At 40.2% G+C, this 13,070-nt stretch overlaps 2 protein-coding genes across 6 annotated transcripts in view; one reads left to right on the forward strand and one right to left on the reverse strand.

Moving 5' to 3' along the window:
- Window positions 1-10,651, forward strand: part of UBALD2 (UBA like domain containing 2) — a 51,349-nt gene extending 40,698 nt beyond the window's left edge. The window contains exons 5-9 of one of the 5 annotated variants that reach the window (XR_014025579.1): window positions 5,338-5,577; window positions 7,302-7,365; window positions 9,033-9,125; window positions 9,316-9,408; window positions 10,265-10,647. The gene's annotated coding sequence lies outside the window, so the exon portion shown is untranslated. Of the gene's footprint in view, window positions 1-5,337; window positions 5,578-7,301; window positions 7,366-7,397; window positions 7,569-7,650; window positions 8,033-9,032; window positions 9,126-9,315; window positions 9,409-10,264 lie in introns of those variants that run through there. The other 4 variants (XR_014025580.1, XR_014025578.1, XR_014025581.1 and 1 more) reach the window with 4 other exon arrangements.
- An 822-nt stretch (window positions 10,652-11,473) lies between these two features.
- The window catches only part of QRICH2 (glutamine rich 2), a gene marked incomplete at its 5' end in the record, with an annotated part of 70,970 nt that continues 69,373 nt past the window's right edge, over window positions 11,474-13,070 (reverse strand). The window contains 2 exons of the mRNA XM_081319008.1: window positions 11,474-11,686; window positions 12,002-12,102. Of these exons, the coding sequence (XP_081175134.1) occupies window positions 12,005-12,102 (98 nt within the window). The 3' untranslated portion in view covers window positions 11,474-11,686; window positions 12,002-12,004. The remainder of the gene's footprint in view (window positions 11,687-12,001; window positions 12,103-13,070) is intronic.

The raw sequence follows: 13,070 nt of genomic DNA on the forward strand, positions 1-13,070 counted from the left end.
TTCCCTACAGACTCCATCACTCTTAGTCAATGCATCCTTCCTTATCTGTCTTGTCTTCTTTTTATCAACCAGTTATTCACACAGGACAATGTCTCACTGGATACACTTCCACTATAATTTAGATGTGCATCAGTGCTTTAGTTATCCTTCTATTAATATTTAATCTTACTGAATACTTTGTTTAGAAATTCTCAGAATGAAAAAAATATGTGAATTTCTGACATTCAAAGTTCTTTCTTTGAAGTAGAGATGTCTGTGTGAGACAGCAAAGTAAGTGACATGTTCAAAACATATTCATGACATACTTAAGAGGACTATGTTATCAAATTCACCAATGAAGACCCACAATTGGCATACTGCAATTATTTCTCTAACATCTGACGTGTAGTGAAACAAGATATTGAGAGAAAGAGATCCTATGTGACAAAGCATAGATCATCATAGAGGTAATCCTCAACTTACAACCACAGTTGGGACCAGAATTTTCATTGCTAAGCAAAGTGGTTGTTAAGTGAATCATGCCTGATTTTTACAACCTTTTTTTTTGGCCACGGTTGTTAAGCACATCACAGCAGCTGTTAATTAAATAATGTCATTAAGAGAATTCACCCTCCCTCAACGACTGTGCTAGTCAGAAGCTGGCTGGGAAGGTGCCAAATGGCAATTCCATGACCCTGCAGACATTGTAAATACATGCTGGTTTCCAAGCACCTGAATTTTGATTACATGACTGGGAATGCTATGACAGTCGTAAGTGCAAGGACTAGCCATAAGTCACTCTGCCATTGTAACATTGAACGGTTGCTAATGAATGGTTGTAAATCAAAGGCTACCTGCACAAGGAGCGTGAGAGTAGATTTTATTCACTATGTAAACAGGACACTCTTGAAGACTGGAAATACTGTGAGTGTATATGATTTTATGTCAGTCAACTAGCGTAAGCTGCAGATGAAGCATTTCCACTGGGTCTACAGGTTTGCTGGCTCTTTCCAGTAAGAGGTTGGGCAGCCAGCCAAACAAGCTGGATTTCTTCTCCACTTTTACATTATTTCAGAGCTCTGTGATGTATTATGGGATAAGATGAAGGATGGGACATGCCTTGTGCTTAGTTTGGACATGTAGTGCGGTTGATGGCATTCTGAATGTTTCTCAGGAGGATCTAGGTTGAAATCTGCTCAGGGTGGATAGTCTCTAACTCACAAGGTCATTTGCCTCTGTGCTGCAAGAAGAAGGTGGTGGGGAGAGGGGAGAGCTGGACAAGCAAGTAACTTAAAGCCTCTCTTCTATTATAATAGTCCCTTCCTTCCCTTCTCGGGACCTTAGAATCTCTGCTGCTGGCATTTTTTCCTGCAGTTTCATAAATGTGTTATTTATTTATTTATTTATTTATTTTTTATTTTAATTCCATTTATATCCCGCCCTTCTCCGAAGACTCAGGGCGGCTTACAAGCTTAGCAGTAGCCTTCATTCTATGTATATGCCTGCTTATTAGGGCTTTCACACACACCCCAAGCGGCATTATTACAAAGTCAGCTTAATTGCCCCCAACAATCTGGGTCCTCATTTTACCTACCTCGGAAGGATGGAAGGCTGAGTCAACTTTGTAGACTATTCAGAAAGTTTTATGTGACGAATATATTTTCCCCACTTTAAATGGCATTTATAGGCCCCATTTTAACTGACAATTTCAGTAATCGTCAGAAAGATCAAAGTTGGGGGTGAAAAAAACCTGTAATGCCATCTTACATTCCTTTCATTGGAAATATATGCATGCTATTCTGAAGTCTTTGGAAGGGATTATATAATGCCTAGCGATATGCAAAAGGGACTTTTCTGTCTCCTTCACAGTTCCAAATGGGAAATGAGGTTATGTGTCTTTATTTACCAGGTGCGGAGAATGACATGTTTCCTCTCTTCTCAAATGCTGTATTAAAAATATTTTTACTTCCTGATAGATTTATAATTCCCATCAGAACCATAATGTTATCAGTTGAGTGTTTCAACAGCCAGAATTGCTCAAGGGCTATTTTGAAAGGAATGACAGAAATAGTAACCACAGTCATTCCGAGTGAGGTGGCATACATTTTTTTTAAAAAAAATATGTTATTAGTTTGAAGGTGAGGATATGTATGTAAGGAGAAAAATAATAAAGCAATGGTGAGAACGTTCGCTAGATAGCGAAGGACAGACCTGAGAAGACGTCTAGAGACAAAATCACCAGGACTGATCAGGTGATATGGATCAGTCCTGGAAAGCAGGTGCCTATCCCACTATATGTTGGGATAGGCAGATCCTTTCAGAGGCCACCCATATCACCTGGTCAATAGGAAAAGGTAGATAACAGCTGTTCCATAACTAAAGTTCCTTTTGCTTGGAGTTATTTCTACGGCAAATATGGGATGAGAACAAATAGATACAAGCAGGGCAGAACTCTTGTTTCTGGTCTTAAATGCAGGGGTAGGCAACCTTGGCTCTTTTATGACTCGTGGACTTCAACTCCCAGAATTCCTGAGCCGGCTGGCTCAGGAATTCTGGGAGTTGAAGTCCACAAGTCATAAAAGAGCCAAAGTTGCCTACCCCTGTAGGCAAACAAGAATGGAGGAAGTGAAAGCTGCAACTGAAAATTATGTGTCATTCAGAGGTGAGGGAGCTCCAGGCTTCCAGATGTTGTCTGGCTAAAGATCCAACTATCTCTAAACACTGTTACGCTTGGGGCTCTTACAAGTTGGACTTCAGCAGCATATCCTGCAAGGTACAAACTGACACATCTGTCTCTTAAACCAGCATCTCAGATAAAAGGTACGGATACAAAGTCTGTTAAATTGGTCTTCTCATTTTTTCCCCTGCTAATCTTCAGTTCATTCTGTTTCATTTTGGGCATCATTATATGTTTTTGTAGCTTTTATTTAATAGGCATATTTTTTTTCCTGGTACGAATACTTCTGCAAGTACCGGTAAGTTTTCCTTCTGCATTGCATTCTAAACCTTTTGCTGCCGATATACTTTTTTTTTGCAAGCACTTTCAAATGTGTCATTTTGTAGCCACCTTTGGTTCAGCATTTTCACCTTTTGTTGTTGTTGTTAAATGGGTTTCCAGATCCTTCCAAATACAAGTCTATGACTCAACAGCAGTAGCACCATTGGAACTTTAACCATGGGTATAATCAACCACATTTCCAGGCTGACTGGGATTTTGAAACAAGAACTAAAGCCCATCCTGGGTAGCAGACAGAAGGATGGAAGGATGTGTAATTCGTTAGAACATCTGTGGTTAAGACTGGCCCTGCTACTTCTTCTCAGGATTATGCACTGATGCTCTTAAAACTGAAACAAGCCTCTGCTTGTTGAGGGCTCCTTTTCTCTTTCTTTGAGAAGCCTCAGCTTTGAGCACTTGGCAGGACTTACAAGCCAGGATGGGGCTGAATTGGTTTTTTTGGGAGAACTTCATGAAGCAAACCCAGTCCAATATGGGTGTGGATGAGTAGCTTTCTTCTGTCAAAGCAATAAGCATTGCCCTACCAGTTTGCCCTTGGAGCATATTCTTCATCTACTTTTTGTTACGAATAACACAGTGTAGGTGGATGGACTAACTGGGCCCTGGAGATATTTTAGGCTAAATCTCCCAGAAACTCTTGCCATTGACCCCGAGGGCTGCTGGGATAGATGGAATTCCAAAACTTCAGGAGGACATTAGGAAACTTGCTCCAATGTTTGTTTATAAAGACAATTGACATTAAACATTGCTAGAGTTGGGTTCTTGAATTAATATTACTGTTGCAAGATAGCAGCTGCTAGTCAAGGCAAATTATTCCGTAATAGGCAAGAAAATATACTGTATGTGGAAAACAGTTACTAAGACTTAAAATGCCAAAATGCCAGTTTGGTCTAATGGTTAAGGCGCTGGGCTAGAAATCAGGAGACAGAAAGTTCTAGTCCTGCCTTAAGCATGAAAGCCAGCTGGGTGGGACCGTCATTCTTTCTCAGCCCAACTCACCTCACAGAGTGGTTGCTGTTGGGAAAATAGCAGGAGGAAGGAATATTAGATATGTCCGCCACGTTGAATTGTTTCTAAAAATTATAATGGTGGATATAAGTAAATAAAATAAAGTAATCCAGAAAGTAACCCCAATTATTGTAAAATAAAGAATAAATCTAGGAATGCTACATCTCAAAATTAGCTGAGAGAAGGCTGATTCAAATTTATCCATCTTTAAGGGTTGAAATACTTAAAAGTCAATATTTAAAATTGACCCCTCAATCATTAAAGTCAAACAATGAAACAAATAATGGTTTTTTATAATAATAATTTGCCCTTTTCTCCTCCGGCTCTCTACCCTTTGTATCAACTCCAGGAAGAATTTTTTAAAAACCTAACATTTAAGAAATAGCAGGCGAACTTATATTTGCTATATGACTCACTCCCTGAATGTTCTCATTTCTCTGGGGTGAGAGGAAAAATATTTACCTAAAGAAGAATACATTATTTTTATTCACCAAGTAATTTATATAAGATATCCCTCCCTTTTAGAAAGATCTAGAGAAAATGGTAATAAGGCAAATGAGTGTGATTTCTAATAATTGTTTTGGGGAGTAGTCTTAAAATTAGTTTCTTGAAAATAAAATAAAAATAGAATAGCTGTACCTGCAACACTAGAAAACTCAATTTATTCATAGAAGCTGAGAACAAGGGATGGCGGGGAAAGCTAACTCTGATACAGAGAACTGAACCTTTTTCTAACCATCATGGAAACCATGACTTTTGAATAAAAAAGTGTGCCTTTAACAATCACAGGGTTTTGCAGTGTAGTTTATTGCAAATAATACATGGGCCCCTTGCATTGGCTGGGCATTAAAACTATTGTCCAGCTGTGAAGATTTCAAGCAGGGATGGGTACCTATGCCCTCTTTATGACCTGTGGACTTCAACTCCCAGGATTTCTGAGCCAGCCATGCTCCCGGTTCTGGGAGTTGAATTCTCCACCGGGTCATTAAGGGGCCATAGTTGCCCACCCCTAATCTCAAGTGATCAGAGATGGAAGTAGCTAAGCCTCCAGCTGCTTGCTGGCCTTACGTTGTTTGCAATGGTTTCCTTAGTTTAGGCAGAGTAACAGAAGAGGTCAAGGTCATCTAATGAAGAAAGGGAAGATAGCTGATGGCATTTCCTGCAATAGAGGATTGAAATAGAAAAGAACATAGTTCATCTGTTCTGCATGCACATAACTCTGTGCAGAGGTTGCAAAAGTGACCTCGTGTGTTTATAAGTTACTGTACTATGGGAAGGTAGTTGGAGATATCTGCCTAACTGTTCACCTGACCTTGCCATGTTTTCCTAAAAAGTTTATAGAAGATGGCTTCTGTATCTGCAAAGCGGAAGAGGAAAGATAAAAAGTTGCTTGCATCATTCAGAAACCTTCCACTCTAGAAATGAAAAGGAACTTTCTACATCACAAGTGATACCTCCTTTAGAGAGACTAGATGCTTTTTCTCCATCACGGGGTGAATTCATAATTAGGAGGAAGTAATTTGATTGACACGAATCACAGAGGCTCCAAAGAAAGAGGCTTAACATGCTTCTGGGTAATGTATAAACATTTATTCCTATAAATAATTCTGGAGGTTTAATGATTCATTTATACTCCTTGAGTTACATTTTTAAAAAATGGTTGTAGAAAGCTGCTGCTCTCAAATAACTGTAACATCTTAGTGCAATCCATAATTTCATGTAACTTTTAGAAGGATCTAAATGAGCATTTTGAGCTCTTTGTTGTATTGTGGGATCATAACAATTCATTTAGCAGCTTTATAATATTCCCAGTGTGTTTATAAGTACATTGGTGTGCACAGATTTCAAGTTGTCCAGAATACTGCCTCCAATTCTCCAGATTTCCATACCGATTTAAAATTATTTTTAAATTATAATTTTTATTAAAAAATAGAACAGGGAAGTCACAAAAAGGACATATTACATCAGCATTTTGCCACAAATATGGAGTTAATGTTGCATCTCTGTGAGATCTCATACTTCTGCCCATGTTTGGCAGCCAAGCCTTTTGAGATACTGCAGTTCTATGGAGGTTGTGTACTCGTGTTTCCCCATTTGCAGGAATTCTTTCTTCACCCTGCCTCTGAACAATTAGACTTATTTCAGGTGATTAAAATGGTCTTTTAAGGGGAAAGATGGCTTGATGGCTTTTCAGCTCTCCCTTGCAACTTCTTAGACCTGTTGCATGAGGCAAATACACACAGCATAACAAAAGAATATGAATGTGAAGGTTTTATTTAAATCCTGTGGCTACTTAGAACAGGGATGTGTTCATTAACATTATTTGCTCCTTGTTCTCTGTATTTCAAAGTCAGCAGAGGACAATTGTGGATCATTTTCATAGTCTTTTGAGGTATTGGAAATTGTGGCAGTCTGTAAGTCCCCAAAATAACCTCTTTAGTGTAGTGCTTAAGGATGGTTTTGGACCATTTTTAAAGATATTATAGATATCCCTAGAAAATAAATATGACACGGAACTGCAGTCTTGTGCCTTGTTTAGACTTTAGAACAGCGTCTGATTACCCCGAAGGGGGGAAAAAGTGAACAAGCAGGGGTCCAAGGAAAAGGGATGGTACATTCTAGAAAATTGGTGTTCTGTGACTGGCCATAACAACCCTCACATCCATCATGGGTATGCTTGCAAAATTCCAGATGTGCCACTGCCCCGCCAAAGTTTGCATGCCCTGATTGTGGGACACGCATCCACAGATTTGTTGCTAGGTGCCTCTGTATTTGTACACACATATACAGTACTGAGGGAGAGGGATTCTAAAATGTTCTGCTCCTGCCTACCCAATAAATATGAAAGGGCTGCATTCTTCAGATTTTATAAGTAGTGCAAGCCCAGGTACAGTATATAATTAATTCAGAAGTTAAACCATTCCATGGCAGAAAAGCCACCATTCATTTCCCCAATAGTACCTTGAACTGAGCTGCATCGGCTTTTTTTCCTCCCTCAAGAATGGAAGGTAAGCCCATTGTCATGGACATGAAGAAGTGCCCTCTAACACTGCTAATGGTATTTAAGGTGAATCCAGATGCAGTTCAAACCTCAACTGATGTTGTGTTAGGAATATTCTGTTTCTTTGAGCCAAAATATTGATTAGGTGTTTGACCAGGTTAAACAGTCCTAGATACAATGTAAAGAGCTCTTGGGGATGTATGAACACACATATATTATTTTCAGTACTAATACAACAGTGGCTTGTTGTTGCTTTCTTTGTGACTTTTTTTCTTCATTGTTCCATTAAATCTACAGCCCTGGAAGGCCACGTTGGTTCACAAATTCTAACCAAATCCAATCTTCTAAAATCAGGTAGGAGGTATGGATGGCCTGAGTGCAAATAAATCAAGGGTTGAAATAGTACGAGGGATTTCATGAACATAAGGAACATTTTTGAAAAGAAACAAAACCTAGAAAGATGCAGTACTGTGGAAACTGGAAAATGTAATGAGGGCATTGAGAGCAACATGTGTTGGAAAATGCAATAGGGGTCAGCGTATCCATGGCAAAATCTGTGTTCAGGTAAAGAGAAAAACAATATTTCGACATAGTAAAACTAAGAATAGCTTGAGGCCACCTTAGGTGTGAAGTGGGAATCAGATGAAGGGAATGTTATGAAGACACAGAAGGAAAAAGATAACTGCATGTTTGTATCAGGTGTACATGAGAAAAGTCTTCGATCCTGCTGTTATGACAACATATAATTATTTGAGAAAATGCTGCTTCAATACAATTCCATAGTTGCTTAATGGTTACTAGGCAGACAGACCACTCTGAATCAAGCTTAACGTGTTTGTTTCCTGACAGAATTGTGGCATTTTCACTCTAGAATTCCTCCACCGCCTCAGATGTACTCATAATACAATCTCCCCAATGCTGCTGGTTTTATCATTCTAATGGATGAATCTTGCACAAATTAAGAGTTTGACTTGAAAAGATCTTAAATGTTTACCTCACAAGCAGGTGGAAGGAGGATAAAGATCTCCGTAAGAAGGGTGTCCCCTCTTTTCTTGTATCTTCAGCAACTGGTTGTTGATTCTTCTAAATTTGCCCATGCTTATAAAGCTGTTTAAGCTAACCAGTATTATGCCTGCATTAACAGCTTTCATTATCTTCTTAAATTATGAGTTTTTTCTTTGTTGCGTTAACCTATTAATATCAAACTCTGGAACCCATTTCATCACAGATATAAAACCAAGCCAACCTCTCCCCCCTCCCCCATTTTTTCAGAATTATGTTGGTGTTGGAGGATGGCATACATAGATTTTAATGGGGAGTGGGCATCTGAATGAAATTGTGATTATAGAATAAGTTCCTCAAGGCTTCCAATATTATGCAAAACAGTTGGATAAATGAAATGAGAATGTTAATTAATTATGCATGCATCTGAGCATACATTAGTGGCATTACAGATATCGATTTATGACCTTAATCTGGAGCAGATTTTCCATTCTAAGTGCAGTTGAAAAGTGAGTCATCACGTGGCTGGATCTGATTTTACAACCATATACGCTGCAGTTGTTAAGTAAATTGTCATGGGTTGTTAAGCAAATCACATGGATGTTAAACAAATCCAGCTTCCCCGTCTGATGGTTTTCATCAGAAACCAGCTGGAAAGATCAAAAATTATGGTTGTGATCACGGGAGCTGCAACTAGTCATAAATGCAAGCCAGTTGCCAAATGCTCCAACTGTGGGATGGCGCAATGGTTGTAAGCACAAGGACAGGTCTAAATCAATTTTTCCAAGGCTGTTGTAACTTTGAATTGTTATTAAATGAATGTTCATGAATCAAGGACTACCTATATTACATTCAGCAGGTGGAATGTAATATAGAAGCTTGGAAGGTCTGTGGGGAAAAAAATATCTTTGGGAGGGAAATAAAAACTGAGGGGGGGGGAGTAAACTATGGTATACACTAAAAGCTATTACTTGTGCCTCCTCCCCATATAAAATACTCTCCACAAAAAGCCTTTGAACTTTTTAGGTTTTTCTAGAGCAGACAATGAAGGGGAGGCCTGCCGGCTTCCAAAAAGTTGGGAGCAACCTGTGAGAAATTCAGAAAATCCCTGAAAAAAAGGTAAGTAGGGGAAACTCTTGTTGACTGTGTGTCATGGAAACAAAGGCTGGTGTCTACTACACAAGTTTGACTGAGCATTTTGCAGGGCCACAAATGCAAACACAACAAGGGCAGCAGCCACCTACAGTAGAGATTCTCAGGGCAGAGGGTCAATTGAAGTTCAACACTATCTGGTGGTATTTTTCTATAGGCTCCGCTTACACCCACAGAGGAACCCAGGCATGGTGGGTAATGACAGAAGGGCAGCTGGAAGTGAGCTGTACTGTAGCTTATACTGACCAAGGTAAGTGGTAGAATGCAGCAGAAACACACAATTGCTTTGTGGCTAATTACCCAGATTCTTGCAATCCAAATCTGGTAGCCTCTATATTAAGGAAACACCCGTAGTTGTTCATCTCTTGATGGTTCAACCCTGCACAAGCAGAAGTCTGCTCCTTCCAATGTCGTCATTAGCTTTTTGATGGTTAATACTGAAAGGAGATCTATCTAAGACCCCTTCCTTGGGTCCAAGAGACCACTCCTTCTGCCTCTGGCATTCTGTAAAGATGGTAGCAGTGTTGGCAGAGAAGCCCCACTGCTGGTCCCTGAGCCCTGGCCCAGCCCCATAACTGATAAGTCTTTGCATGCTATTAGTGAAAAGCAGAGCAGCCACCTAAATTACATGACTGAAATTTTTGAAAGGAAGTACTCATTCTCACCCCTACAAACCATTTGGCTGAGGTTCACAAGCTCAAGAACAATAGCTTCTCTGCACGTTTAAAAAATGCAATGAAGCTTTTCTGTTGCAGGATGAGAGAGCGCGATATTTGTGTAGTCTGGCTAAATTCTGTATTATGTAACTAGGCACTGAAAGATCCACAGCCATACTGGGAAACCAAATGTTCTTTTCCACCAAAGTCTTGTTTGGTTTGGAAAGCTTTCTAAATTCTAAAGCGGTGATTTAAGATTCACTAGGGAACTAAATGTGTTGGCCACAGTGAAGCGGAATTAGTTGCTTGCCCAACTGAAACAGTGTGATTACTTCAAATGTATGCTTGAGATCAAGGGAATAATTGTTTGTCTTGTGAAGTCTAGAAATATTTTTGTTGGGTTCACTCTGCTACCTAAATTGTGACTGTTAAAGTGTCTTTCACTTACAGAGTCACCCTGTCATCCAGGCAACTACAGCTAACCAACTGGCACATTAAATGCTTTTAAAGGTGATGCAGCTTACCAGCCAATCAAGGACATGTCGTCGTTTCATCCTGCATGTAATGCAAGCACACTAATTCAATGGGACTCAGAGGCAGGCAGATACTTTTAAGTGCTTGGCTATTTTGCATTTTGCAGTGGAAAATAAAAATAGTTTTTGCTTTATATAAAAGCAGTTGCCAACAAGCAATTATCCTCTACCCTGCACTGAAGCAATACACACACACACACACACACCTCAGATTTGGAATTAGATGAAAGTCAGGGCTTCTATTGATCATTATGAATGGCAGGCTAAAATAGTTTGCCAAAAGAAACTCTAATTAATAAGGCAAGGCTGAAGCAGCATAAGATACTAATTTGGTGGTGTTCAGTTATGTGCTTGTACGTGTGTATATTCATATGTGCAGACCTGCACATTCATTAACAATACATAAAGCCTATCTTACTCACCCCCCCACCCCTAAGTTCTCAGTGTAGCACAAATGTGAACAAGTTTAAAGACTCCTCACCCTCCCTCTCCATACTGATTTATTGTAACAGCTGCTACACATTCCCTAGAAGTTACTGTTTCTGCTCAGTCCAGGAATTAGAGCATCACTTGCTATAATTTCTGCACTAAGAGTTTTCTCAAGAATTTCTGAGCTTTCCAGAAAAATCACCAATGGTTGCAAAATCTGTAAATATGTAGATCATACTGATATTATGTCACCTGTCAAAGGCCAGAAGACAGCCCACTTCTGAGATAAAAATAGAGAGAGATCCAATCTCTCTTTCTCTTCACATAGCAGAGAGAAATTTCTTGGACTACAAAACCAGCTTTCTTTTTACATGGCCATTTTTATAGCTGAACGTGGACACAAAGCAACAAATAGAAAAGGGGGACAAGCCAATACTTAAAACCGGCTATGTTTAGCCAGTTTATATAGAGGATTTTGTACTGAAGTTGAATTAATCGTGGATAAAACAAATGACCTGTAGACAATGCAGAAGAAAGGCCCACCCCACCCTACCACCTTCTACACCTACCCTGCCCCACCCACTGGCAGATTCCTCCAGGAACATCACTATATGATCACCACTATAGGAAGAAGAGACACTACAAACACTGTGGACATAGCCAGAGGGCCATGGCTCCATGGCAGCAGAAGATCTGCACCCTTCTCCTTTAGAACACTCTTTATTGTCTGGCGTCATCAGTGAAAACCACGTTCCGTGTGAGTCCAAAACTGGACTCCTCTTGGCTTAAGTAGACTGCTCATCAGACCGTTGTCTCGAGGGAATCGTCATTCGGACCTCAAAAGTTTCTCTCTCCAAATTTCCAGACTCTTCAGAGTTCCTTAACTGAGACTTGTCTGTTATTGATTTAGCTGAAACACACAAAACAGCCACATCCAATTTTACTGTTGGGCTTATAAGAAATGGTCAAGCCAATCGGCAGAGTCCATTTTCCCTGCATAAACGTCTTTCCTTCCCCTCATTTCTATGCACAAAACCACCTTAATTTGACATTTTCCGGTCCCTGCCCTTAAATGATGAAAGAAGAGACTTCAGTCTGGCGTCTCTAGTTGAACCTGGCAAAGTCCCCTGTCTGAAATCCTGGAAAGCTTCTGCTAGTCTGAGGAACTATACAGGGTGAGAAGAAGCCCTGAATTTTGAAAAGAAAATTTCCTGCGATCCCAGACCTGCTACGATGTCATTCTGCTTGGAAGCCATTTTAACTCCTCTGCTGCACTTGAAGCTTGCCTGTCGTCTCTAATTCCTCTGATGACCGGTGATTGACCATCTATTTTGGTTCAAAAGACATATTTCAAGGTTTAACATACAAGTAGTCCTCGACTTGCAGAAGTTCATTCAGTGACCATTCAAACTTACAGCACTGAAAAAAATGACTTATGACCGTTTTTCACAGTGACGACCTTTGCCGCATCCCCATGATCAGGGGATCAAAATTCAGATGCTTGGCAATGGGTTCATATTTATTACCGTCGCAGCGTCCCAGGGTGTGTGTCACGTGATCGCTTTTTGCAGCCTTCTGACAAGCAAAGTCAATGGGTAAGCCAGATTCCCTTAACCATTTTGTTGCTAGCTTAACAACTGCGGTGATTCGCCTAACAACTCTGGCAAGAAAGGTCATAAAATGGGGCAAAGCCCACTTAACAAATTCTCACTTAACCACAGAAATTTTGGACTCAGTTGTGGTCGTAAGTCAAGGACTGCCTGTAGTCAGCAAACCAGGCCAGGAGGGGTTGCTTCAATAAACTGAGATAAACAAAGCTGTGGTTTAGCACACTACATGAATGCTACAGCACACTATAGTGCAGGGGTAGGCAACCTTGGCTCTTTTATGACTCGTGGACTTCAACTCCCAGAATTCCTGAGCCAGCATGGCTCAGCCTGGAAACCTCTCCCTTTCCCCTCAGCATGGCTGGCTCAGGAATTCTGGGAGTTGAAGTCCACGAGTCATAAAAGAGCCAAGGTTGCCTACCCCTGCTATAGTCTGTACTTGGTCAAAGGGAAACATCAGATTTAGCTTGGACTTAAATAAGGCAAGAAGGAAGGGTGGTTGCCAATTAAATGGAACATGAATCAGGCCGCCTATTCTGCCAATATCTTTGACCAAGTGATTCTCCCTGGTGAAAATCCGTGAACTGCACAGGTAGTCCTTGACTTACGGCCATTTGTTTAGCCCTTCGAAGTTTACAATGCCACTGAAAAAAGCGACTTATGACCCATCCTTGCGTTTAACAACCA

This window comes from Vipera berus (genome assembly GCF_964194415.1).
Source record: "Vipera berus genome assembly, chromosome: 2".
NCBI classification, from domain to species: domain Eukaryota; kingdom Metazoa; phylum Chordata; class Lepidosauria; order Squamata; family Viperidae; genus Vipera; species Vipera berus.